The 22,142-nt window shown below is 48.0% G+C and overlaps 9 protein-coding genes across 9 annotated transcripts; 3 read left to right on the top strand and 6 right to left on the bottom strand.

Moving 5' to 3' along the window:
* Positions 1-365: 365 nt before the first annotated feature.
* Positions 366-1,839, bottom strand: BDV37DRAFT_264800 (uncharacterized protein). Its single transcript, XM_032083714.1, has one exon. It carries the CDS (start codon positions 1,603-1,605, stop codon positions 961-963), a length of 645 nt encoding a protein of 214 aa, XP_031935133.1. The 5' UTR covers positions 1,606-1,839; the 3' UTR covers positions 366-960.
* A 2,091-nt stretch (positions 1,840-3,930) lies between these two features.
* On the top strand, positions 3,931-5,558 carry BDV37DRAFT_47617 (uncharacterized protein). Its single transcript, XM_032090731.1, has one exon. The coding sequence runs from the start codon at positions 4,005-4,007 to the stop codon at positions 5,517-5,519; it is 1,515 nt and encodes a 504-aa protein (XP_031935132.1). The 5' UTR covers positions 3,931-4,004; the 3' UTR covers positions 5,520-5,558.
* On the bottom strand, positions 5,529-6,249 carry BDV37DRAFT_47657 (uncharacterized protein). The gene is made up of 2 exons (XM_032090734.1): positions 5,793-6,249; positions 5,529-5,745 (listed from the first exon to the last, which is right to left on the bottom strand). The coding sequence occupies exons 1-2, from the start codon at positions 5,994-5,996 to the stop codon at positions 5,539-5,541; spliced, it is 411 nt and encodes a 136-aa protein (XP_031935131.1). The 5' UTR covers positions 5,997-6,249; the 3' UTR covers positions 5,529-5,538.
* Positions 6,250-7,181: 932 nt separating this feature from the next.
* On the bottom strand, positions 7,182-8,453 carry BDV37DRAFT_47655 (uncharacterized protein). The gene is made up of 3 exons (XM_032090733.1): positions 8,148-8,453; positions 7,929-8,087; positions 7,182-7,879 (listed from the first exon to the last, which is right to left on the bottom strand). Exons 1-3 carry the CDS (start codon positions 8,295-8,297, stop codon positions 7,580-7,582), a joined length of 609 nt encoding a protein of 202 aa, XP_031935130.1. The 5' UTR covers positions 8,298-8,453; the 3' UTR covers positions 7,182-7,579.
* BDV37DRAFT_47624 (Ser/Thr protein phosphatase superfamily) lies at positions 8,454-9,458 on the top strand. Its single transcript, XM_032090732.1, has one exon. The coding sequence runs from the start codon at positions 8,610-8,612 to the stop codon at positions 9,414-9,416; it is 807 nt and encodes a 268-aa protein (XP_031935129.1). The 5' UTR covers positions 8,454-8,609; the 3' UTR covers positions 9,417-9,458.
* A 41-nt stretch (positions 9,459-9,499) lies between these two features.
* BDV37DRAFT_276625 (uncharacterized protein) lies at positions 9,500-10,304 on the bottom strand (the record flags this gene model as incomplete). The annotated part of the gene is made up of 2 exons (XM_032085590.1): positions 9,500-10,083; positions 10,202-10,304. 2 exons carry the CDS (start codon positions 10,302-10,304, stop codon positions 9,500-9,502), a joined length of 687 nt encoding a protein of 228 aa, XP_031935128.1.
* Positions 10,305-12,430: 2,126 nt separating this feature from the next.
* Positions 12,431-14,510, bottom strand: BDV37DRAFT_291640 (uncharacterized protein; the record flags this gene model as incomplete). Its single annotated transcript, XM_032088995.1, has 2 exons — positions 13,543-14,510; positions 12,431-13,452 (listed from the first exon to the last, which is right to left on the bottom strand). Exons 1-2 carry the CDS (start codon positions 13,769-13,771, stop codon positions 12,431-12,433), a joined length of 1,251 nt encoding a protein of 416 aa, XP_031935127.1. The 5' UTR covers positions 13,772-14,510.
* A 1,407-nt stretch (positions 14,511-15,917) lies between these two features.
* On the top strand, positions 15,918-17,646 carry BDV37DRAFT_289078 (xenobiotic compound monooxygenase, DszA family; the record flags this gene model as incomplete). Its single annotated transcript, XM_032088383.1, has 4 exons — positions 15,918-16,034; positions 16,115-16,303; positions 16,394-16,641; positions 16,722-17,646. 4 exons carry the CDS (start codon positions 15,918-15,920, stop codon positions 17,644-17,646), a joined length of 1,479 nt encoding a protein of 492 aa, XP_031935126.1.
* A 2,096-nt stretch (positions 17,647-19,742) lies between these two features.
* Positions 19,743-20,194, bottom strand: BDV37DRAFT_264783 (uncharacterized protein). The gene has a single exon (XM_032083712.1). It carries the CDS (start codon positions 20,054-20,056, stop codon positions 19,871-19,873), a length of 186 nt encoding a protein of 61 aa, XP_031935125.1. The 5' UTR covers positions 20,057-20,194; the 3' UTR covers positions 19,743-19,870.
* Between the last annotated feature and the right edge of the window lie 1,948 nt (positions 20,195-22,142).

Below are 22,142 nucleotides of genomic sequence, written 5' to 3'. Positions count from 1 at the left end.
GTCCCCACTTACAATGATCCACTAGGTATTCACACCATTCAGAGGCTAAAAATGATCCACTTTCGGCTGTCCTTCAGTACAAAGTATATCTTCGAAGTTCGATTCTCATTAGATTAAATTGACATTGGCCTTTACAAGCAGCTCTTTGCCCCGCTCAAACATTCCATTGATATTACTGCGCAGAGTGCCCACGTACTGTTTCCTGGCTACATGGAGCATGATGCTGGGCTTTGACAATTGTAAGTCTTGGGACGTTCAGTATGTTGGGCTTCTACACTTACAAGACGTTGTAGTGGGCAAGAGATACCCACAATTCAGATAATCTGTAATAAGTGCCCATCTATACTAATCAGTAATGGTAGCGCTGGCACGATGCTTTAGAACGTACATGGAGCCACAACAACTATGTCCAATATCTGAGCCGTCCTTGTCGAAGATCTCACATGCAATATCGTTCAGATTGGGACAAGAATAATGCACCGTATATATGGCAAGCTCCTCAGCTTGGGGGTGGGGCCAGGCGTAGTTCTCAAGCCATAATAGTCGGTGAAAAATTTCTGGCTTAGATAAAAACTTGTAGTGATTCGTGGTCAGGCTAGTGTTGCCTCCATCGTGATAGAATGTTAGAATGTAATGTAGTGGGTGGTAGACACAAGGACAATTGGATAGCCGAACGGAGTGTACCCGGGGAGAAGGACCGCGACGGGTTGCGAAATGGAAGGTGTCCATGTTTGAAAGGTTGACGGGCGAGAAAAAATAGATATTCGAGAGGAGGTATATATATTCATATCTACACAAAGCCAGACTGGCTATACATGGGATTAAATCCATGTTCAGCATGAATATATGGCCATTCGTCCTTGGGTACACACGGAGACAGTTTTTGTCTCAATGCACCCTGCTTTTTCCCATTGAAAAATGACACCGAGCAGCCCATGAGTTTCGTCTTCTCCCGGTACTTTACACAAAACAACATGACCGCCTCTTGAAGAGGATAATGAAAAACACCCAAATAACTGAGTGGTCTAATTTGATCCTTGGTCGAATCATCCAGCATGGTAAACACACACCATGCCTGTTTCTACAAGTTATGGTTAAATCAGCATGTTCAGGCCAAGGCCTTAAGCAGTTGCGACTTACTGGTTCGGGTAAGCTTGACTCTGGGAGACCAATTATTTCTCCACTGTCCCTGGAAGTCGAAGTGCCTTTGGTTCCATTTGTTGGTGCCTGATCATTGCGCAAGGTTTCTGGTATCGCCGCTATGGCCTCTTCTCCTAAGTCCGTAGGTGAAGCTGGTTTGATGCGCTGTATGTTGGGGGCCGAGGGGGGATTGGACTGTTTTGGGAACAAACTATAATTCTGATGCTTCGCTGGGGCCGGCAGGTTTGGCTGTTCGTTCTCATAGGATAATGGCCTTGGGGTTTGATACTCCGAAGAGCGACTCTGCGGTTCATCATGGCCCACAGCACTATCTCTAGATTGGCTGTCATCCTGTCTGCCATTGTCGCAGTCCATCAAACCTACGGGGGAGCGTCGATCGAAGCAGAATCGCCTGAGCCACGGTGGGATTATTGCCTGCAGGAATATGTCATTGAAGCAGGTCATGATTAACGAGCAAGACCAATAAGGCTGTAAGTTGGAGAAAAGAGCGCCAATAGTGTCTGAGAATGATATCGGTTTGTTCCCTGAAAGAATATGCGGTGTAAAAACAACGCTTTTCTCAGTCTTATATCGCTGGATAGTGGTCTGGCATATTAACGACTAGGGTGATCCATTATCGTGTATTCTTCCAGCGCTTTTTCCTGTTTGTCCTTTTCTCTTCTACTTGCTGCGGAAGCGGTGGTGATGCTATAAACGGAGAATCTCGATTCGCCATGGGGGCACTAGTTTCAAACCTAACTTGATATAACAGACCTATAATATTGATGCTGTGAACATTTAGATGCTTTGAGGCTTGGGTAATGCATCTCCTCCATACAAACCTTGAAAGGGCTAGCTTTGATAAACGGAGCTAAGAAACACACCTTTCCACTTCTGTCTAGTCTTATGTGCAGGACTTTAAACTTCTAAATGGATGCAAAATTATGGGGTTTTACGCGGAGTCACTCAAGATGACACGGAACATAATAATAACATTGAAATATGATTGACTTTAGGATGGGGGAATCGAGAATGCCTGCATAGCCGAGTAACTTCCTGGTCGCCTCATCGATAGTGTGTGGGCGCTATACCCATTTCTATGACCTAGGTTTAAATTAGCATATCCAAGCCAAGGCGTCAAGGTAGTAGCCATTTACTATTTCATCTAGCCCTGGGAGATAAACTATTCCTTCATCGCCCTCTAATGTTGACGCTCTAAAATGCTTCATCACCACCGGATTATTGGATGGACTCGGTGCCCTTGTTGGTACCCTTGTCGGTGCCTCTGGAATACTGGGCTTTCTCGCAGAATGAAAGGGATTACCAGTGTTTCTCCCTGTAATAATACGCCTAGCCAATTCCCTGCGCAGAGTACATAATTGGGTCACTGCATCTCCAACAAGGGTACAGCTGTCAGACGCACTATCAGTGGTTAAATCCTCGGTTCCCTCTATATCCTGATCAAAGCTGCAGTTATTGGTCTGCACGGTGGTGCGAGATTCGACAATGATGCTACCCCCGTTGATATACTCAACAGAGTGAATCTACCCAAATTGCCACATTAGACATTTCCTAATTATCAAGTAGTTCATACTCACAGATATTTCCTCAAAGGAAGGCATATTATCGGAGAAAGAAGTCAGGTCATCGGATTCTCTCTGTCTTCTCGGGAAGCAGAACAAGTGGCGCAAGCGGCGGAGTACGTAGAGTACGTGGGGTACGCGATCAAGCCAAGTCATGATTAAGAGAGATGTATGGCAATCAGAACTAGCTCTTCTAAGATGAGTCAACGGAAACCTGTATTGATCCGTGCCAAAATGCGGTGAGCACTTAGGGCGAGGCTGGCTTATTTATAGACAATACTTTCGTATATAGGATCCGGATCAGTTTATTTTTGTAAGCTGAAAATCAATAAACTGGAGTGAGAATATCACTAGAAGGTTATGCCCCATTTCCATGAGCAGTATCTATGATTAGAGCAAGATGCAATGCCACTGTAATTTTGACTTATAATCCTGGCCAGTCAGATTAAAAGAGTCTACATTATTAACAAAAGAAATTCAAGTCCGTGATGAACAGTATAAATCGTATTCAATTGCCAAAGTAGTTATACAAGCCCGAGGATACTAAAAAGAGTCCCTGATAGGTAACGGACATCAGGAACCAAATAGCCAATCATGATCTTTGGCAGCTGTTTTGAGCAAAGGCCTGAATCAAGCTGAAACCCATCTATTCCTTCAGAGAAGAGATGAGTGGTGCCAAATGCACAGTGGGGAGTTCTGACCGCATAGATTCCGATTAAAAGGATTCATGTGGTGCACACAGTCGTAAATATCTACCACTAACAAGTATACAAGCATCAAGAGATATTGCTAAACTATAACCAGCACTCTCGTCGAATTATTTTGTTTTGTTCCAAGGAGTAGCGCTTAGCAGCGTGAGGTCCAGCAGTAATAAACGGTTTTTGGCCGACAGGAAAACGCTTTCAGATGATCTTTGCACTGCGGGCTGCTTTCTGCTGGGCCTTACATCTATTGTTTTGGCCTATTGGCTTCTTGAAGAGTGTTTGGATGGGGGCTCAGTTGGTGGTGAGTGGAAACCTCTCAAAGATCGTCTTAGTGGGCCCACCGTGCCGAGAGTACTTCGGTCAATACGGGGTGAGTCGGATAATCGGTCATGCCCCACAGATACGGAGCGGGATCTACCAATCGAAACACAGCTGTCTGGCCAGCGGCCAGACAGCTGTGTTTCGATTGGTAGATCCATTTTCTAGCGTTTCGACCTTTCCTTCCTCGTACCCCTCTACTAAGATATATTTGCGGGGACCCATCTCGCAGTCCAAAATTCCTACCAAGAGACTCGCTATGGCACCACAAGAAACCGAAGTCATATCTGCCTTGAACTTGCTCCGCAATACTCCCAGTGACATTCTCAATGCTCATCGTCATCTAGCACTTCAGACTTTGGGTCAACTTGGACGCTTGCTCAATGCTAGCTGGAATGAAAGCGAACACCTTTCACATAGCATTGATATGGAACACGGCGATGGATCTTCGGAAAATGCCATCATTCCTAGGACCGTGGTCTTCCAAACAGAAGCTTCTTCGGAAATTACAGACCTACCTATTCATGAAAAAGATTCTATCAACTTACCCTTCACCTTACCGGGCCCAGAACCCGCTGTATTGTCGAAGACAAACTCTTCGGAAAACACAACGAGAAAACGAAAACGAGACACCATCCGAGAATCTCCTTCTGCCAAACTCATCGGACTGGTGAAAAAGCGACTCCCTTGTATTTTGCAATTTTGCAAGTCCAAAGCTTCTCTTTCTGACATCCTCCAAAACGAACAAGAGCTACAGTTCGCAGATAAAAGAGTTGATCATTTGAAACAAGTTGACGGCAATAAAACACCAAGCGAAGAACAGAAGCTTCTGAAGGGTCTAAGTCAATTATCTCTGGCTGAACAATTCACTGCCTGGGAGACTGAGAATGGTTGGAAGTCTAGAGTGGACACCCTATACGACGAGATCCGAGTCGCTAGGACCGAAGGCCGAAACGGAACTGGCAGTGCCAGATGCGCTGGAAAAATGACTCGATTCGTCAGGGAGCATGGATATCCTCAATCAGATCATAACGTCGTCCGGAAGGGAATCCAAAGAGGGATCACTCAGCTTCTATTCTTGAGGTCAATGGAGGAAGTCTCCACCACGCCTATCCAAAAAAGAGCCGCCCGGGGAATACTTGCTCTGGTAACAATTTTTGAAGCCGCTTCGTTCCAAAGTATCTCATATCTGGAACTACATGCGCTGGGAGAAGCCTTACTTAAAGGCCATGAAGGGGATGACACCCTTGTGTTGGAGCATGACGTTTCGAAATGGTTCGAAAACATGACCGGAGATTTCGAAATGGTCTCGCAAACAACGAAACGGGGACGACGAGACCCGCTACAGACTACGCATGCCCCTTCTCATGGTCCCAGCATAAACTCTCATGAACTCACGACCTTCTCCACCCTTCCTCGAGTCGAATCGAACAGCCGGAGAATGCCATTACATCCTTCACTGATTGAGTTCCAGGCTAGGCCAGGCGAGGCTGGCATGTTGCCAAACGCAGGGTCACACGATTTGGCTCAATTCTCTAGAAATACAAGTAATGCTAATTGCGTCTTGACTGGGAACTCCAATCCATGCAGTGAGTCACACGAGCTCAGTCTATTTTCCAGGGGTCCCTCCAGTGTTTCAGCTCAGTCACAATTGCCTCATCCACCGCTGTGTTCTCCATTTCCCGGTGATGTTTCGAGGCCGCTTCCAACCCTTCGATCAGCACCAAGTCCTACCCCACATGAGGGTTCTTCCTTCCCCACTATTCCCGCATAATAATCCTACAACCCGTCCGCTAGAGCAAGATGAAAAGTAGGCGCAACTTTGGTTCGATCTTTACTTCTTGGTTTACCTTCATATATAGTCTCTTGCCTTCTTGAAGGGGCTTCCCTGAGGCGCTGGGGCTATTGCCAAGTATCTCGATTGGAATGATAAATGCATCGCCTTTGCTGTGGTGGAATGGCGCATATTTCGGTCCCGGGATCTGTACCAATGAATACCCCTGTCTTTTGTTAGGCGCCCGTTCTGAATTAAATGGATACTATATACCTTGTCAAGAAGATTGAGTGACCTTAAGAAGGGAACTATCTTGGTGTCTAAGTCTTTTGAATTGTGAATTTGAAAATCATCCGCTTTTTTCTCGAACGGAACTGAAGACGCCCATTCTGCGAAGATCTTTCGTTCCGTGTTCGCACTTTCAGGTAGGTCGTCCTCAAACAAATGTGGCGTGCTCGATGTTATCTGCGACATCATTAAGGCCGTATTCCCGTTGAAGTTAGTGAGTGATTTATTTTCAAGGTGGAAGGAGAGTCGGGTAATAAGGGCGATGAAATAAAAAAGAAGTGGGGTTAAAATGATTGCATGGCGGGGTACGGAGTAATCAAGGCTCCCGAGCGACTTCACACGTGATTGGATATTACGAGATCCTTGGGCACCAAAATTCAGAAGTTTACCTGACACAAGCTGATTTCGATAAGCAATCGGTTTCCCTTAGCTGACAAACCCTTTCTAACCCAGGGCACGTGTTCGGTTAACCCAAATCGGGCGCCTTTGCCTTGTATTCTCCACGTCTGCTACGTTGTCCGGAAATTACATCTTCCAATCTCCTGCCCAGCCATAGTGAAAAAATTGAAGTCGTCATTATTGGCTTCTTCATACAGCCAATTAGCAGTAAACTGTTAAACCTTCTTCTACTCGCGTGTGATGGGTTTAAGCTTTATGCTGCAGAACTACAATATACTAGTTTTAAAGGAACAGGGATGCAGTATAGGAGAAAAAAGGAGGTTGCAGAAAGCAGCGCGCGAGGTTCTGCTGCAAGTGTATGGGCCACTGTGCGATATCTCCTGCTTCAGGCTGACCTGTGGATTCAACTGACCAGTGTATATATATTCGCTGTATTCTTATTCTGGCTAAGTTTAGCGCTCTGCTATATCGCTACGTCAACTTCTGGATCCTTATTCACACAAAGGTTCTCGGTAATAGAGCCACAACTGTTCAGTGATCCTTACATGATGGAACAGGTATGTGCAGACTTAGTTTAATGGAATGAATGTATTGGTTGAATATACATCTGTAACAGCTGTGACTAAGGGCGTCTTGGCTGAGCGGAGCAAAATGATCCTCTCGTGGGCTACGGCACTATCCCGTCTCATTTTATTTTTATCCATTGCACTCGTTCAACAGCGTACAGCTTTCTAGCGCCCATAGGAGCCTAATATAGAGAGCTAAATATTGCCGGTGGATACCTGCAGCCACTATATACAAGATTTGGCTACTCCACTGATGCAACTAGCCAGCCCAAAGCGTAATGGTTTATATGATTAACCATTGTTTGGGTCATTCCGTCCCGTCCTGCTGCTTAATACTGGACTACCAAGTTCTCTGAACCTATTAACGCCTATTAAAGTTATAAACTAATGTGAAGGCGTCCGTGGCACGTACACTTCGGCTGCAGAAGTTGGGCCCAGATGCCCAAGTTGGAAGTCGTTTTTGCGATGCCCCGCTCCTGTATCACGTGTATTGACACCATGAACAACCGAAACGGAATTCAAGGATGCTACCACGGCTAGTCAGGCGGGAAAATCAAATTTTGTGCTCTACAAATATACTATATGGTAATTCGTGATAAGTACCGTGATGGTGAAGCGCTGTTACTACCAACAATACCATTGTTCCTCGTGTAAAAAGTTGTGCTGGAGCGCTGTTATCAGTTAACATTGGTGCTGACTCAACCCATTTTTCGCATAGCCATGCATTTTTATTGGCTGCGCGGGGTATGGACTAATCCGAATCCATTTCTCAATTCAGCCACAATCAAGCGAGCTGACTCCGCCACATCAGCTCAAGGCCAGTTTTTCCTTCCACCAAGCCTGATCTTTGCGAGAAAGCTGGGCTACATCTTCCAGACCCTGAAGGACTGCAGTCTTTTGAACAGGAGTCAAGATAATAGGTCCCCTGGAACCGAGGTCTTCTGCTAGGGATCTGGCGTCTGTCGCATCACGTAACTTTTTCGCAGGGGTCGGTCTTAGACCACAGCTATTGATCTTAAACGCAAGAAGGTCGATCTCTGAGATGTACGGAAGAGAGCTAGGCTCGGCACTCGAAATTGCTACAGCGGCTGATGGAAGATATGGCGACTTGTAATACGTCATTATAGGACCACAAAGTGGAGTTGATTTTGCGTACCTGCCAATCAGGGGTTATATCGATTTGAATAAGCTTGCCATTCTGTGCTTTATAGTAAAACAGCTGAGCGTGCTGCTGGAAAGAGCCTGCGTGTATGGCGAGCAATTTATCTTTAACTGCTTTGGGGGCTCCTTGGATGGTAATGAGGAAGTCAACATCCTGGTGAAGAGAATGATTAGTTACTTTCTCAAAGTAGCTAATTATAGTATAAAAACTAACCTCGGTAGTCCGATAGCGTCGGATATATTTCCAAAGGCTCAACCCTCCAATGACAGCAATCTTAGCGGCAGCAAACTCGGGGATAGTTTTGAGAATACGGATGACAGCACCCGCGGCGTCCTCTAATTCGGCAAAGGACGGTGCAGACATGGTGCCGGCGGGCAATGGCTTAAGGGGGAGAGCTATGACAATCTCTTTGTGACAATCTCATGGGGTGGGAAAAGTAAGAGATGAAAGAGAGCGATATTTAATATTTCGAAACCCTACCTGCTTGCTTCTCATTTGGTGCTTGCTTCAGTGAGGGGTTTTGTTGTCTATCACATCTTGAGTCATCTGATCAATCCGCTTGCCAGGGTAAGGCACCAGTTAGGACCATATATTAGGCGCCGCGAACCACTTTCATTCTTGGTGATGTGACGGAAACCTAACTTTGGAATCGATTCGTCCTACACCTAGCCGCTGATGGCAGATTTGCAACTCCAAATCCTATCGGATCTCCATCTGGAGTCGCCGGCTGCCTACGATATGTTCAACATCGACCCAAAGGCACCATTCTTAGCACTGTTGGGTGATGTTGGTTACGTCAAGGATGAGGGGTTCTTTCTCTTTCTCCGCAAGCAACTAGCAAAATTCCGGGTCGTCTTTTTGGTTCTAGGCAACCATGAAGCCTACCATAGCAGTTGGGCTGAGACAAAATCCAACATGCAACGTTTCAAAGATACCATGGACGCCTCCTCGGGAAAAGGTGAGGCGCTTGGAAAATTCATCCTGCTCGATCGAACGCGCTATGACATCTCACCGACCGTCACCATTCTTGGCTGCACTTTATTCTCACAAGTCGCTCCAGAACAAAAGGAAAGCGTTAGTTTCGGCTTGAACGACTTTTACCACATTCGCGATTGGTCGGTAGAAACACATCAAGCAGAACACCTTGTGGACCTTGCGTGGTTAAATAAAGAAATTGTGTCGATTTCCAGCTTCGAACCCGGGCGCAAAGTCATTGTTTTGACTCATTTTTGTCCTTCGACCCACCAAAATGTTATCGATCCCAAGCATACGAATAGTAAACTTTCTTCTGGATTTATGACCGATTTATCGAGCGAGCCATGCTGGCAGCAGAAAATCGTTGCCCTCTGGGGTTTTGGACACACACATCTCAACTGTGACTTCCGAGATCCAGCGACTGGGAAGAGAGTGATATCAAACCAGAGAGGCTATTACTTCTCTCAGTCAGTTGGTTTTGATAGTGGAAAAGTTGTCGGAGTCTGAACTAAGAGGAGGGTGGCCATAGATACCAAATGTGAGCTTCTATGACAACTTATACTTAGACATGGACCACTTGAAGAACATCATTATGCCTGGTAGAGTTTATTTGATGGAAGGAGCTGCCTTCTCTTTAAGTCACTGCGCAGTCCGTCCAGAAGTAGGTACATCCTTGAATCCCCATGTTTCAAAGCGAGGTAGAATCGCCTATACGCTTCTCCTAAGCCATCCTCGTTAAGAAGATCAACTCCATCAACAAACTCAAGCATATAAGTCAGGATTGCCATCCAGTAAGTTTCGTAAGCAGTGTCATAATCACGACAAAGCAGAAGTATCAGAGCTTCGCAGTACCTTGGGGCACTCGGGATTCGGACGAAAGAGTGACATGGAGAGAAACGCCCACGACCACGGCCCAAAATTGCGGTAGGAAGCCGAATGTCGGACGCAGCCATGATATCTGAATTATTGGGCTGTGGGGCAATTTCAAAGTCGGGAAAGGCCCAAAGTACATCGGATTTCCGGTATAATGACACAGCAGTCTCGCTGTCAATATGTAGATGCGCAGAGGGAGGAGGGCTTCGTAGCGGATTTGCATATGGGCATTCTGAGCTTTCCGTGCAAGAATGAAAGCCGGCCTTAGAGAGAGCGGAGAAGGAGACGTCTACCAGCGCATCTGGCACGACGAAGTCAACGCCCTTTCATTAATTAGCGGCGTCCCAAAGAGGAAGTTGTACCAGAAATACTCACGTCGACAATCGTAGGAACCCCATACACCGTAAGTAGATAATTACCCCAAAGAAGGTTGGGGACACGAGCTTTGTCGAGGAGCAAAGAGATCGATGCGACGAGGTCGTTATCTAGATGGTGGCCACGGAGATCATGGTTAGCCACCATGTTTCCTAGGTACAGATCATCAAGCAATTGATCATCAGGAAGCATGAGAGGGCAAGGTCGACCGGAACGAGAGTGGACAAGGCCAGCTTTTTAAGCAACGTTTACAACGTGACCATTTACCATTGTGAGCGAGGCACGGTTCACTTCAATTCAAGGGGCTCGGGGGGCTGACTTATGTAGATGGGTGACTAAGAGATACCACGTGATCATGCCGAATACCGTACGTCTCTAATAGCCCACCATGCGCGGTTGGACCCTCCTAACCTGGATGGCTCAGTGGTCAAGCGTCGTCCGGAGTGTTCTTACTGTTCCCGAAATCCAGTAGAGGGGGTCCCAACTCTGGCTCATAGGAGGAACTATATAGAGCTCGAATCCCACAGCAGGCATTGACCATGAGTTGTGGCAAAAGGGGAAGATAGGGCAAGGCTGTCGCTGACATGCCCTGCCGTTTGATGGGCCAAGGTTTTGGGTTGTCAGGAGGATACACAGGGAACCTCTCAGGAACCAGTCCTGCGTCTACAATGTCTTGGATCAACTGTCAGATAATACCAACTAGGAGGCTACTGTTACGGATCCAGACTAGCGCGGCATGACCAGGATAATATAATGGCCACGATAACGATAAGCGGTGAAATATTACCGCTGGCAGAATATTACCGGACCTACAACATTCGAGCACGTGAATATCAGCAGAGACGGAATGTTATGACCACGATAATGTTGAAGGACCTCAACATTACCAGAGCGATAATATTAGGAACCCTCGGTGTTAGCACGGTAACGCCGATAAAACCTAACCCTGGTGAACCCCTTGTGTAGTTTGTCTGACACAAACAACAAACGCCCACGGAAGTCACGTGAACAAATGGTATATACTCGCCAAGCAATGGTATTACAAGTACCACCCCGGTATATATAGACCATATGGTATACCATAGACCAGACTGGTACTCAGGGACCAAGGATATATAAGGACACTCATTCATGTACTTAGCTTAGTTCTTCGTGATCAATCTACTCAGTTACTACAGATACACCTTTCGTATTGTCACCAGCTCAACTCGTCTCGTACTATCTAACAATTAGGTATACATACTCAATTGGCCTGGCCTTTCTATCTTGGACTATCGTCGTACAAGCATCGTTTGTCTACATCGTTGAATACTCGTCGGACCTATCCGGTCACCATCGTCGTCGGTCACTAGTGGATTCTAGTCATCGAAGTAAGTCAGATCTAACCAAGATAGCTAACTGGTCGCAGAGTCCTTGGACAAATCCCTGGGCGTAACAGCTACATGCAGCCTATGTCCGCGAAAAGCCTGAGGAATTAAATAAAAAAAAAATAAATAAATTGGACCCGCCTACCAATTACAATGCTACGGCTGCTTGTTCGACAGCCAGTGCCGGGTTAGCACCCACAAATCTATTTATAAAGTGAGGGAGTTGAGTGTTAATGAACTATTTGCTATGTAGCCGTAAACCCCACTGATTATCACGCGATATGGATATTACGTAAACGAAGGATACGTAGACTTCCATCCACTGTTTGTTTTAAGAAGTCGTCACATGAGGAGGCACCAAAGTCTGGAGGGTTGGAAGAGCAGCGTCGCTGGGAATCTTCTCTAGCCAACTACATAGGCCCACAGATATCCATATGGACAAAGTTTTGCAATTTTGATTAGGGTGCGCAGACGAGATGTATTCTACCTACCATACCTTCCTGAACAGCTGCTTATGGACCGACCCTCTAGGCCAGCTGTAGTTCCAGGTATGAATCTCTGCCGGGGTTGTGGCCTTGTAGCCATTTTGCGGGATTTAAGGGAACATGTTACCTTGGCAAGTCATCATCTAGTACATCCTGAAGTTCCCCGTCCCGATTCCCAACTTTGTATCCATTCCCCCAGCCACCGTCGGATGCAGTGACATAGGACGCGAATGAGAGGTGAGTTCTCACTTCCTTGACATCAGGAATAAACATCTGGAACATGTCAGACGAGGAGAGGTCCATACCTGATTATAATCCAGTGCTGTGCCAACTTACCTGGTTGATCATTTCCTGGATGTGGGGAGTAATGTCGTCTGGCTGGTCTGCGTCTGGGGTTGATGGTGCTAGTGTTGCGGAGTCTTCAAATGCCGCAGGCTGCGAACGTCTTATTCTTGAGGGTCGTACTCCAAAAGACTTGGATTGAACCCGGACTTCTGCCAGGATATCGGTCCGAGAATAACCTTGTTACCTCTGACCAAGGTCGTCTCTTGTCCCTTCTTAGCTTCAGCAGAAAGCCCGCCTCTTCAGGGGACCATGGCATCCCCTTCCTAGAGCTGCCTTGGGCCTCCCCGCAATTGCGCTGAGTTTGTTCAATCTCATGCTGGGGAATTGAGCGACGGGTTGACTGCGCATCTCGGTCTTCACACGTTGTCGGACCAGTGTCAGGCATGCAACGTGGCAAGGCGCCTTCGAACAGCCAAGAAAGGAACTGCAAACGTTCATCAAGGGGCAGGCACAGGAAACGAGAGCGAAGAGAGGTAAATGAATCTTCAGTTGCAGGCATTGTAGAGAGATCTCGAAGCCGTTTAGGAGCTCGTCCTTCTGATTGATGCCTCTTTCGCTTGCAATTTTTAGACGGTTTGCCGTGGAGGTTTTTACTGGCGCCACTGGAGCAAGACGCGCCCGTTTCACTATTGTGATGGGATGGGTGTAATTGTCCGGGGCTCTGGATGTGGGCGTGAGCGTGAGCGTGATCCCTTGTTTGAATATTCCCATTCTGGCTGCGAGGCCGTTCGCTGGAAACTCTATGATGGTCAGGTACATGGTGGAGAATGGGTGGAGGTTCAGGATATGGACAAATTGTCTCTGAAATAATAAGACTGTCGTCTTGTAGGACAGGTTGGTGCAGGTCGCTAATTTCCCAAGGTCCGTCGTTGGCAAGGATTAACGGGTCAATGGGAATGTCGTTCTGTATATCTGGAAGCCTGAAGAACTCTTTTAAGCTATCGTCCGAGCTAGACATACTGGGTGATGATGGGCCATCCTCGACAGTATCTTCCCGAAAGAAGGGCGGCTCAATCGGAGTGTCAGTGATATCTTGGAAATCATAGGGTGATATTTCATCTGAATTTGAGGTGTGAGGTGCTGGATCGGGTGGAGATGCTGTGGCGTGCTTGGGCTTCTCCGAGGATGGTGTATTTGGTGGAGGTATAGATATCCCCCGTGGTTGAGATTGGGAGCTCAGTGGCGTACCCGGCTGAGTGTTTGTGCTGATATTCACACAGACTTCGGCCGGTGGCCGCGCAGGGAGGCTATGCTTGGGGAATGGCAAAGTGCTGGGGAGGGAATCATGCCGAGGGTTGGGGTGGGTGAGATTGCTGGCTCTTGGAGTGCGTGATTTGTGGGATTTGTGCTGTGAGAATGATTTTGTGTGAGGGGGAGTCCACGGTTTGAAGTTGTCCATGTGATGTGTAAGCAACATATTGCAGGAAATGGGATTTTCTGGAAGGGAGACGATTGGGAAGCTGGAGAGGGAAGGTGAAGAGGGAATAGAAATCGAAGAGGAGAGTGTATGTAGGTTATGAGGAAAAACGAATGCGACGCCGCCACTTTTGCAGGTTCCGCTGGCCTCCTTATACTTGCTCTCAGTGCATTGACTCCATCATTCCGCTTTTTTTATCGGAAGAAGTGGCAAGGCGAAGTCCTCGCATTCTCAAATCTCGCGAGGCTGCTGACGTGTCCATCCTCATAAAAAAAAAAGCGCTGCCTACAGACTGAATCCGGTGCCCTGCACCAATAGTGTCCAATTATTGCAGCTCCAAGCCTCACATGTCAAACATCCCATTGACCTAATGCAGCCTTTGGACCTGATTCGCAGGCATACACAGAAATGAAGGAAATGCGGCAATTTCGCTATTGGCTGATACACAGGGCGAGGACACGGAAGGAAATTGAGCCTGGTGGGTCAACTGATGGCCCTTGGGGAGAGAGACGTAGTCCGGATCACCCGAGGACGAATGCCATCCTAGGGACCTGGATCACCAGGGGCTGTTGTTCCCATACGAAATCTCAGAACTCCGTAGATGAAGTGATCACAAGAGTAGATACAAAAGTTCAGAGGAAGAGAGCAGAGGAACCAAAGGAAAAAGAGGGTGTATGTTGGAGATTGGAAAATTTAATCAGAAATTCAAATCAACGATCAGCTCGGACATGATAGGGCGAAAACCGTCATGACTGCATGACTTCGAGAGCCCAGCGGCCTAAATGCTACCATAAGCAAGAGAAACAGTACCAGGGGCGTGGTGGATAGCTCAAAATCTAATGAAGGGGGTGTAACCATGTCTCAATCCATCAAATGGCCTGTCGGCGACTCCGTCGCTGAAAGGGCGAGTGGGCGGCGCCATACTGGAAAAGGGCAATTGTCGGATAAGGCGGCATCCTTCGAAAAGGGGGCAGTGCATGGTGCGAGGGAGATGGGAGGGGGAGAAAAAGAAAAAAAGGTAAAGAGAATGAGAAAGTGCGTCGTCGTTTGAAGGAGAGAGGTTGGCCTTATATAGATGGAGTTGTTGTGTCAAGGCGGCAGGAGAGTCAAGTAAAAGCGGCGAGAATACGGGCGCGATACCCAAAGTGGTATATACTATACCACAACGGGTAGCATGACTACCAGGGGTGGCAGGCGGTGGCGGGCGGCAGACGGACGGTGCAATGGGAGCCGTTTCTGGTGCCCCGCTAACCGTCACATCTATAACTGATTATTTAATTTTCGATGTGTTAGATATAGCTGCTATATCTTAATTGCGTTTTGGTTGTCGAGGGAGCTCTATCAAGATAAATATCGATTTACCCCGTATTGGAGGCGTAGTTCTGGTAATTTGGTTATATAATTTTGAAAGAGAGTAAGTCGATATTGGTGCCTAATATCGGGTAGCTTTATAGAATACTGGAGAAAGTACTCCGTACGGAGTAGTCTAAATCGAGAACCCTGATAAAGTCAAGGTCTGCCCTTTAATATTCATTGACTGGGATAATATAAATAAATGCCCATTGCTATCTGGAATAAATGGGAAAAATTGCGAGACAGCAGTGTTTTCTCAAATAACGCGAGCTTGGCAGTATTTATAGATATATAACTCCAAACCCTCCATTCTATATACATACAAGGAAACCCCAATTCAACCCCAAAATGTACCTGAATCTACAAACACAGCACTATCAAACCCAATCAATCCCCTATCACGCAATCCGCCTTACAATGATGAAACCCTAGCTAACAATATATCTCCGCACCGCTCCCCAACGAACATCTCCATTCCATCCTCTAGACCAACCACCATCTGAAGAAACAGCCTGTAAGTAAAAGAATATAGAATATCACGCCTCAACCGGACCCAATGACGAATCTAGCCGTTGCATTATAAGGCAATTCTACCGACAGCATCGGCTAGTTATCTACCAGTTACGCGATGATACTGGCTGATGGCGAGATTGCGGGGTCGATCATCAATTTTTATTGTTAGTGCTCTTGTAGGTATATAGATGTGTAGAGGTAGCTGGGGAGATAAAATCTATATACATAAGCTCAAGCCACACAATTCAAGCTTACATAGCGAAAGAATAGACAACGCAAAATGGGTGACAGCAGCACCCAACCAGACCATGCCAATGGCACGACTCCCAAGAAACACATCCTGTTGAATGCGTTCGACATGTCCACTGTCGGACACTTGTCCCCTGGACAATGGAAGGTATTTATCCTATGTCTCTTGCTCTATTCTTAACCCACCATACATCCAAGATGGATATAGAACGATACTAAAGAACCAAGAATCCCGCCGACAAATCCGCCACAAAACGCTCCCTCACCTACTGGATCGAGCTGGCCAAGCTACTCGAGCGCGGCGGCATCAACGCCCTCTTCCTCGCGGATACCTACGGCGGATACGATACCTACGAGGACAGTCTGGATGAATGTATTCGGCGCGCGGCGCAGTGGCCCGTTACGGATCCTACTATTGTACGTTCCCCCCTTCGCTGCTCAGTATAGACCTACGTGTGTTGTGGGGATTTGGTGGCCAGACTCATGCTGACGGGTGCCATGCGACAGCCGATTTCAGCCATGGCGGCGGTGACGAAGAATCTCGCGTTCGGGATCACGGCGTCGACGTCGTTTGAGCCGCCTTTCTTGCTGGCGAAGCGGTTCTCGACGCTGGATCATTTGACGAACGGGCGCGTGGGGTGGAATATCGTCACGTCGTGGAAGAAGGCGGCGTTTAAGGCCATTGGATTGGATACGCCGATCGAGCATGATGAGCGGTATCGGCAGGCGGATGAGTATCTGCGGGTTGTTTATAAGTAGGTTCTCTCTTGTCTGTGTGGGTTTAGTGTGAGGAAAATGGAGAAGGGGAAAAAAAGAAAGAATGCTAAGAAGATAGACTCTGGGAAGGATCCTGGGCATCTGATGCGCTCTCCCCCGACCCCGAAACCGATACCTACGTGGACCCGGCCAAGGTGCGCCAGATCAACCACAAGGGGAAGTATTTCTCGCTGAACACGCGTCACATTGTCGATCCGTCGCCGCAGCGCACGCCGTTCCTGTTCCAGGCCGGCACGTCGGCAGCGGGGTCTGCGTTCGCGGCGACGCATGCCGAGGCGATCTTCGTGTCCAGTCATTCGCCCGCCGTGCTGCGGCCGAAGATCGATCACATCCGGAAACTGGCGGCGGAGCAAGGGCGGGATCCGCGGTCGATTAAGTTCTTCGCAACGTTTACGCCGATCATTGGGCGCACGGATGACGAGGCGCAGGCCAAGTATGAGGAGTTGAAGCAGTATGCGTCGGTGGTCGGCGGACTGGTGCTGTTTAGCGGGTGGACGGGGATCGATATTTCGCGGATTCCGCTGGACCAGGATATCACGGCGGCGGATTCGCTGGAGGCACATAAGGTGACGAGCATGTTGGATGCGTTCACCACGACGAGCGAGGATGTCCCCCAGTGGACGCCGCGCGTGGTGGCTCAGAAGGCGGCGATCGGGGGCTTGGGACCGGTGGGGATTGGCAGTCCGCAGCGGGTGGCGGACGAGCTGGAGCGGTGGATTCGGGAGGCAGATGTGGACGGGTTCAATCTGGGATACGTGACCACGCCGGGGACCTTTGAAGAGGTGGTGGATCTGTTGATCCCAGAGCTGCGACGGCGGGGATTGTATCCTGCCGCGGGGGCGGAGGCGGACGGGCTGACGGCGCGGGAGAAGGTGTACGGCAAAGGCCAGCGCGGGTTGCGAGCGGACCATCCAGGGAGTCAGTACAAGTACGAGGTTTATCAGGAAGACGACGCAGCTGTTGCTGAAAGAGAGGGGTCATGATGCGCAGATAGAGCGATAGAGTTGCAGTCCGATTCTTTTTCTTTCCGAAAGCTTACGGTTTTTAGTAGACTTCACTGTTTTGTTGTAGCCAGATTAAGCCTGACAGCCACAACGCCTTCTCCGTCACCACTGCCGAGGGCCATCCCTAACCCTAATTGTCAGCCATGGCACCATTCTAGATGGCCTTCTGTCTGGCGTGCAAATCCCGTCTGTTTGATGCACTTTCTCGATCGAGACTTGCGATTCCCTCCAAACCAGGAAACAAGAGAAATCGATGACCTGACGAGATACCAGGCAAGAATCCCCCCATCAGTCTAGACCGGTCGCTGCAGGACACGTTGTCTCGTGACCCCTTTCTCCTCTCGCCAGAGAAACCTCCGGCTTTTCAACCCTGGGTTCTGGGGATACCAGACGAAAGGGACCGTCGCATGGCTATCATGTGACAGCCCCAGATTATTCTCTATCAAGGGAATCCACACGTCTTTTTGCCGCGATCTAGAACCGGAGAAAGTTAACCTCAAATCCAATTCACCTCCCCCATCGCCATCCCTTGTTCCCGGCAACATACCGCTCGTCCGCGCTAAGACGAAGAAGGTACGGACCTTTTGGGGGACAAAACCGAGTCGCACAGGCACTAAAATCCTTAGTCGCCCTCCTACTTGATCTTCACATCCTGTGGTATTATGCACGGTCGTCTGGGTGGCTTGACCTTAACTTCGTTTTAGTTCGTTCGTTAGAGTCCCAAAGTGACAGGCGTCGTGCAGGGGAACAGGGGGGAAGCAAAAAGGAAGAACAAATCGGCTTGCAACCAGGGGTGATAAAGGTGTAAACTGTTGAATGAGGTAGGATCCTCGAGATGCATCCTCCTCGACTAGGACGATTTGGGATTGATGAATGAATCCATGGCAGGAGGAGGGGAACCCCCTTTGAATTCATCAGGACGAGGAGGTCCGTATAGTCAAAAGGCAGGCAAACAACTCACCATTTCACTTTGGACTAGTCGAATTAATTTCCTGGAACGGGGGGTCGAGGTTCATTCCCCATCCTGTGCTCCCGTACTTTGTGTGTCTTATCAGGCGTATTATTATGATTAATATTTTCGTTGCATTTATTCTCTCATCGAACAAAAAATACGCTTTTGCGTACTGGGGGGGAAGCAAACTCTATACGCCCGTACAACCAAAGTTTGAGATGCATTGGCATGTTCCGACGCAAGGCGGTTTCGGATGGGCCGAGTTGTATACTAGTCGCCCTCTCTCCCTTCCAGTCATAGATTGGGTAGGAATCCCTACCCAAGCACCGATCCATCTGGTCGGCAATGGTCCAGCCACGGCCGTGGTGGAGGCCTGCAGCCTGCATGCATATATCGAGGAGGATGTCGTCCATGAGGGAGTTGTCCGGTGGCTCGTCGAGCTGCCACGACTGGACCGTGCAGATGGAGCAAACAACAACAAAGACATGACGAACTATGTCGACTCCGTCAATAGCTCTTTCACGGTCTTGTTCTCGAGAACGGGGCAGGTCCCGTCCAAGCACACCCACAGACATCCACACCTAAACGACTGACATGCATGGTCTTTGTCGCGGGCACGCGGTAAGCTGACTATAGTTCTTACGAAAGGCTGTCCATGCCATCCCGAGGTTATCCCTGAAAGAGCAAAAGACAAAAAACCAACAACAAAAACATAAAAGAAAATGAAAATGAAAAAGAAAAAAGTCCGTTTGCATCTGGTGCAGCTGTCACCGTGGCCGCCACTCAGATCTCTCACCCGGTGACAAACCCCCGCTCTGCTTGCTGGGCACCGACAGACCGGATGAGGAGGTGTTCAACCGTTACTAAGTTCTATTTCTCCTATTGCTTCGTTCCCCCTCCCTACGACTAGTAAATTCCCAGTCTGTTTCCGTCTTGGGTGACGGGACCATCATTGGCGGATGACATCTGAGAGCATGGGAGGTTCCGACCAATCTGACCGAGGCCATCCATGGGGGAACGGCGCGGTTAATGGCGGGGACCAATGAGAGCCCCCCGCGGGATTTAATCAGCTCATTCTTTATGTTTGGGATTTGCTTTGATTCCATTTGTATTTTTTTTAATTGACTCATTTCCGCCGTAATAATGATCACCATCGTTCCGTCTCCTGTTTGAAAAAGATTACCCGGAATCGAAGAAAGTAAGTATAGAGTGTGTAAAGTCAGACTATTCCCACGGAGATCCAAAAGGTAACTAGCAGCATAAGAAAAATAAAAATAAAGACCACCCCAGAAAAGAAAAGTAAAAGCTTGCGTGTGTGTGTGTCAAAGAAACGTCCCAGGAAAACGACCACAAGAGAATAGTATCTGGGCTGACCGAGATCCCAATGCACAGCAGGCCCGACTTGGTAAAGCCAAGTGGGGTCCGACTAGACGGCATTCGGCTTAGCGGAAACTCCAGTCGATGGATCGGCCAACCACGCCGCCGCGCGACATCAGCCGAACTGCCAGCCTGACAAGAAGACCCAGACCCAGACTCAACTAGCGCAAGGATCTGATGGGATGGAGCTAATTTAGCGTGTTTTCTTTCCTTTTTTTTTTTTTTTTTTTTTTTTTTTTTTTTTTTTTTTTTTTTTTTTTTTTTTTTTTTTTTTTTTTTTTTTTTTTTTTTTGACTGACTGTTCGGGTTGTGCCGCTCCGACAGCGAAACAACTGCAGCTGGCCACAACTTCTGCTCGCTTCTCTCGACCGCCCCCCCCGGATGATTGGACCAGTGGACCCGAACCAGAGATCAGGACCTGGAGGCAATTGCTTGGACTTCGTATTCTGCAGGAGGCACGGGAACAGTTTTAGTTTATTTATGCTCTGGAAGGATCATTAATCACGAGAATGAAGATACGTTGGGATGGGTTGCTCGGTTATCTGGCCAATCCGTGGACTGCGGAGGACATCGCGTGGATAGCTTACTGCCGACTTGGTAACGAAGAGCGACTCTTATCGTCTGGTACTGGGTGTACTTCAGCGGGAACACTGGAATGAAGCAAAGGCGAACCAGCAGGAGTCGTTTGCCTTGAGACGAGGAATGGTTCTGGGATGGATCGGGGAAAGGTCCGTGCGGAAGGCAAATAGCCTAGAGCAGTCGATAATATGAGAGAACTGGTTCATTGTCCCCGGACTGCGGATGCTTTTCTCCTATTTGGGTGAGACGGATGTCTCTTCACTGACCATTATCACCGATTATGCAGTAAACAATGCCTCCGTGAATCTTTCACTCGTTGCAGTGAAGAATCAAAGAACGGTGGTGACTCCAGGAACACTGATAATGTGCATCCAGACATCCATCTTGTGTGAGGGTCCGTGTGCATCGTCCGTTCGAGTACTGAATATATTTCCTTGCCTAGGTCCTGACTCGCTGTCACGAAGATGATAGCTCAGGCTGCTCAGCTTTCTCCCTCCATTCCCCATTTGCCATGCATTCCGGGACGCAAGGAGGGCCACAAGCAGGAAAACAAATCATACAAACATGAACTAGAAAGAACCAAAAAGGTATATAGATAAAATTAAATCGAATCAAATAAAAAGACCTCCCCAGGACTAGACCGAATCCAAAAGATAGCTCAGTTCCATCACCAGAAGAAACAAGGAAGTAAATAAAAAAAAACAAATCGCTTATGTGACCCCTTTTTTGGCTTATCGGTCTAGGATTCTTTCTTTCTTCTCGATCGGATCCATACCGAGGTCCACTTGTATCTTTTTATTCTTTTGCTTTTTCCGGCTGTGGTTTGGCTTCCATCGACGTATTATGTAATGCGAATATGCAAGTCCTTTTGGCTTTTCTTTTTCTTCTCCCTCGGACTCTCAGATGTCGATCGAACACAGATCCCTTCCAACTCGCAGCATCGATCGTCCACCGCAGTAGCTAAGCTTATTCGGCGTGCTCCACCAAACAAGGAAACACTCATTAAGGGGAGCCCGCTGAGTTTCAGAGAACATTTCGATGGGCAGTACTCCACCGGCTGGTGACTGTTGATAGATAGATGGATCATTGATCATCCAACGAGTACAAAGAATCTCCGCATAAAGGAGAGTCTGATAGTCATCGGTTGAGCACGATGACTGCGGTTGAGGTCACCCAATGCGACGTCTTCCCAATTCGGTAAGAGCCATACATAGGAAACGTATTAATCTAATATAATGATGATGAGAGAGAGAGAGCGCTTGAAGAAACGATAACCAACCGGCAGCGGACGGTCACGAGCTTTTCATATGACATGATTCATCGTCGTCTCATCTTACTAGAATTGATTTTGGTTCTGAGGAGAAGGAAAAGGATACTTCCGTCGTGGTAGCCTCAGGGTACAGGGACGAAGTACTGTACCTTAACACCGACCTTTTTTTAGGTTGCTTTCGACCGTGGGTACCAACCGAAAGGTGGATGTGGACTCGTTTGGTGCCCTGTCAACCACGTTGTCGGTGTTGATCAGTTGTTAATTACCGTCTGCTGGGGTGCTATAATTATACAGAGG

Source organism: Aspergillus pseudonomiae, assembly GCF_009193645.1.
Source record: "Aspergillus pseudonomiae strain CBS 119388 unplaced genomic scaffold BDV37scaffold_140, whole genome shotgun sequence".
Lineage (NCBI taxonomy): Eukaryota > Fungi > Ascomycota > Eurotiomycetes > Eurotiales > Aspergillaceae > Aspergillus > Aspergillus pseudonomiae.
This window is presented reverse-complemented; position numbering and strand designations above follow the sequence as displayed.

Coding starts and splice junctions, on each gene's coding strand:
- BDV37DRAFT_264800 (XM_032083714.1), bottom strand. CDS start 1,605: ATGACCTGCTTCAATGACATATTCCTGCAGGCAATAATCCCACCGTGG.
- BDV37DRAFT_47617 (XM_032090731.1), top strand. CDS start 4,005: ATGGCACCACAAGAAACCGAAGTCATATCTGCCTTGAACTTGCTCCGC.
- BDV37DRAFT_47657 (XM_032090734.1), bottom strand. CDS start 5,996: ATGATGTCGCAGATAACATCGAGCACGCCACATTTGTTTGAGGACGAC. Junction 5,746..5,792: donor CACTCAATCTTCTTGACAAG/GTATATAGTATC, acceptor AACAAAAGACAG/GGGTATTCATTGGTACAGAT.
- BDV37DRAFT_47655 (XM_032090733.1), bottom strand. CDS start 8,297: ATGTCTGCACCGTCCTTTGCCGAATTAGAGGACGCCGCGGGTGCTGTC. Junction 8,088..8,147: donor GACGCTATCGGACTACCGAG/GTTAGTTTTTAT, acceptor TCTCTTCACCAG/GATGTTGACTTCCTCATTAC. Junction 7,880..7,928: donor ATATAACCCCTGATTGGCAG/GTACGCAAAATC, acceptor ACGTATTACAAG/TCGCCATATCTTCCATCAGC.
- BDV37DRAFT_47624 (XM_032090732.1), top strand. CDS start 8,610: ATGGCAGATTTGCAACTCCAAATCCTATCGGATCTCCATCTGGAGTCG.
- BDV37DRAFT_264783 (XM_032083712.1), bottom strand. CDS start 20,056: ATGCCGTCTAGTCGGACCCCACTTGGCTTTACCAAGTCGGGCCTGCTG.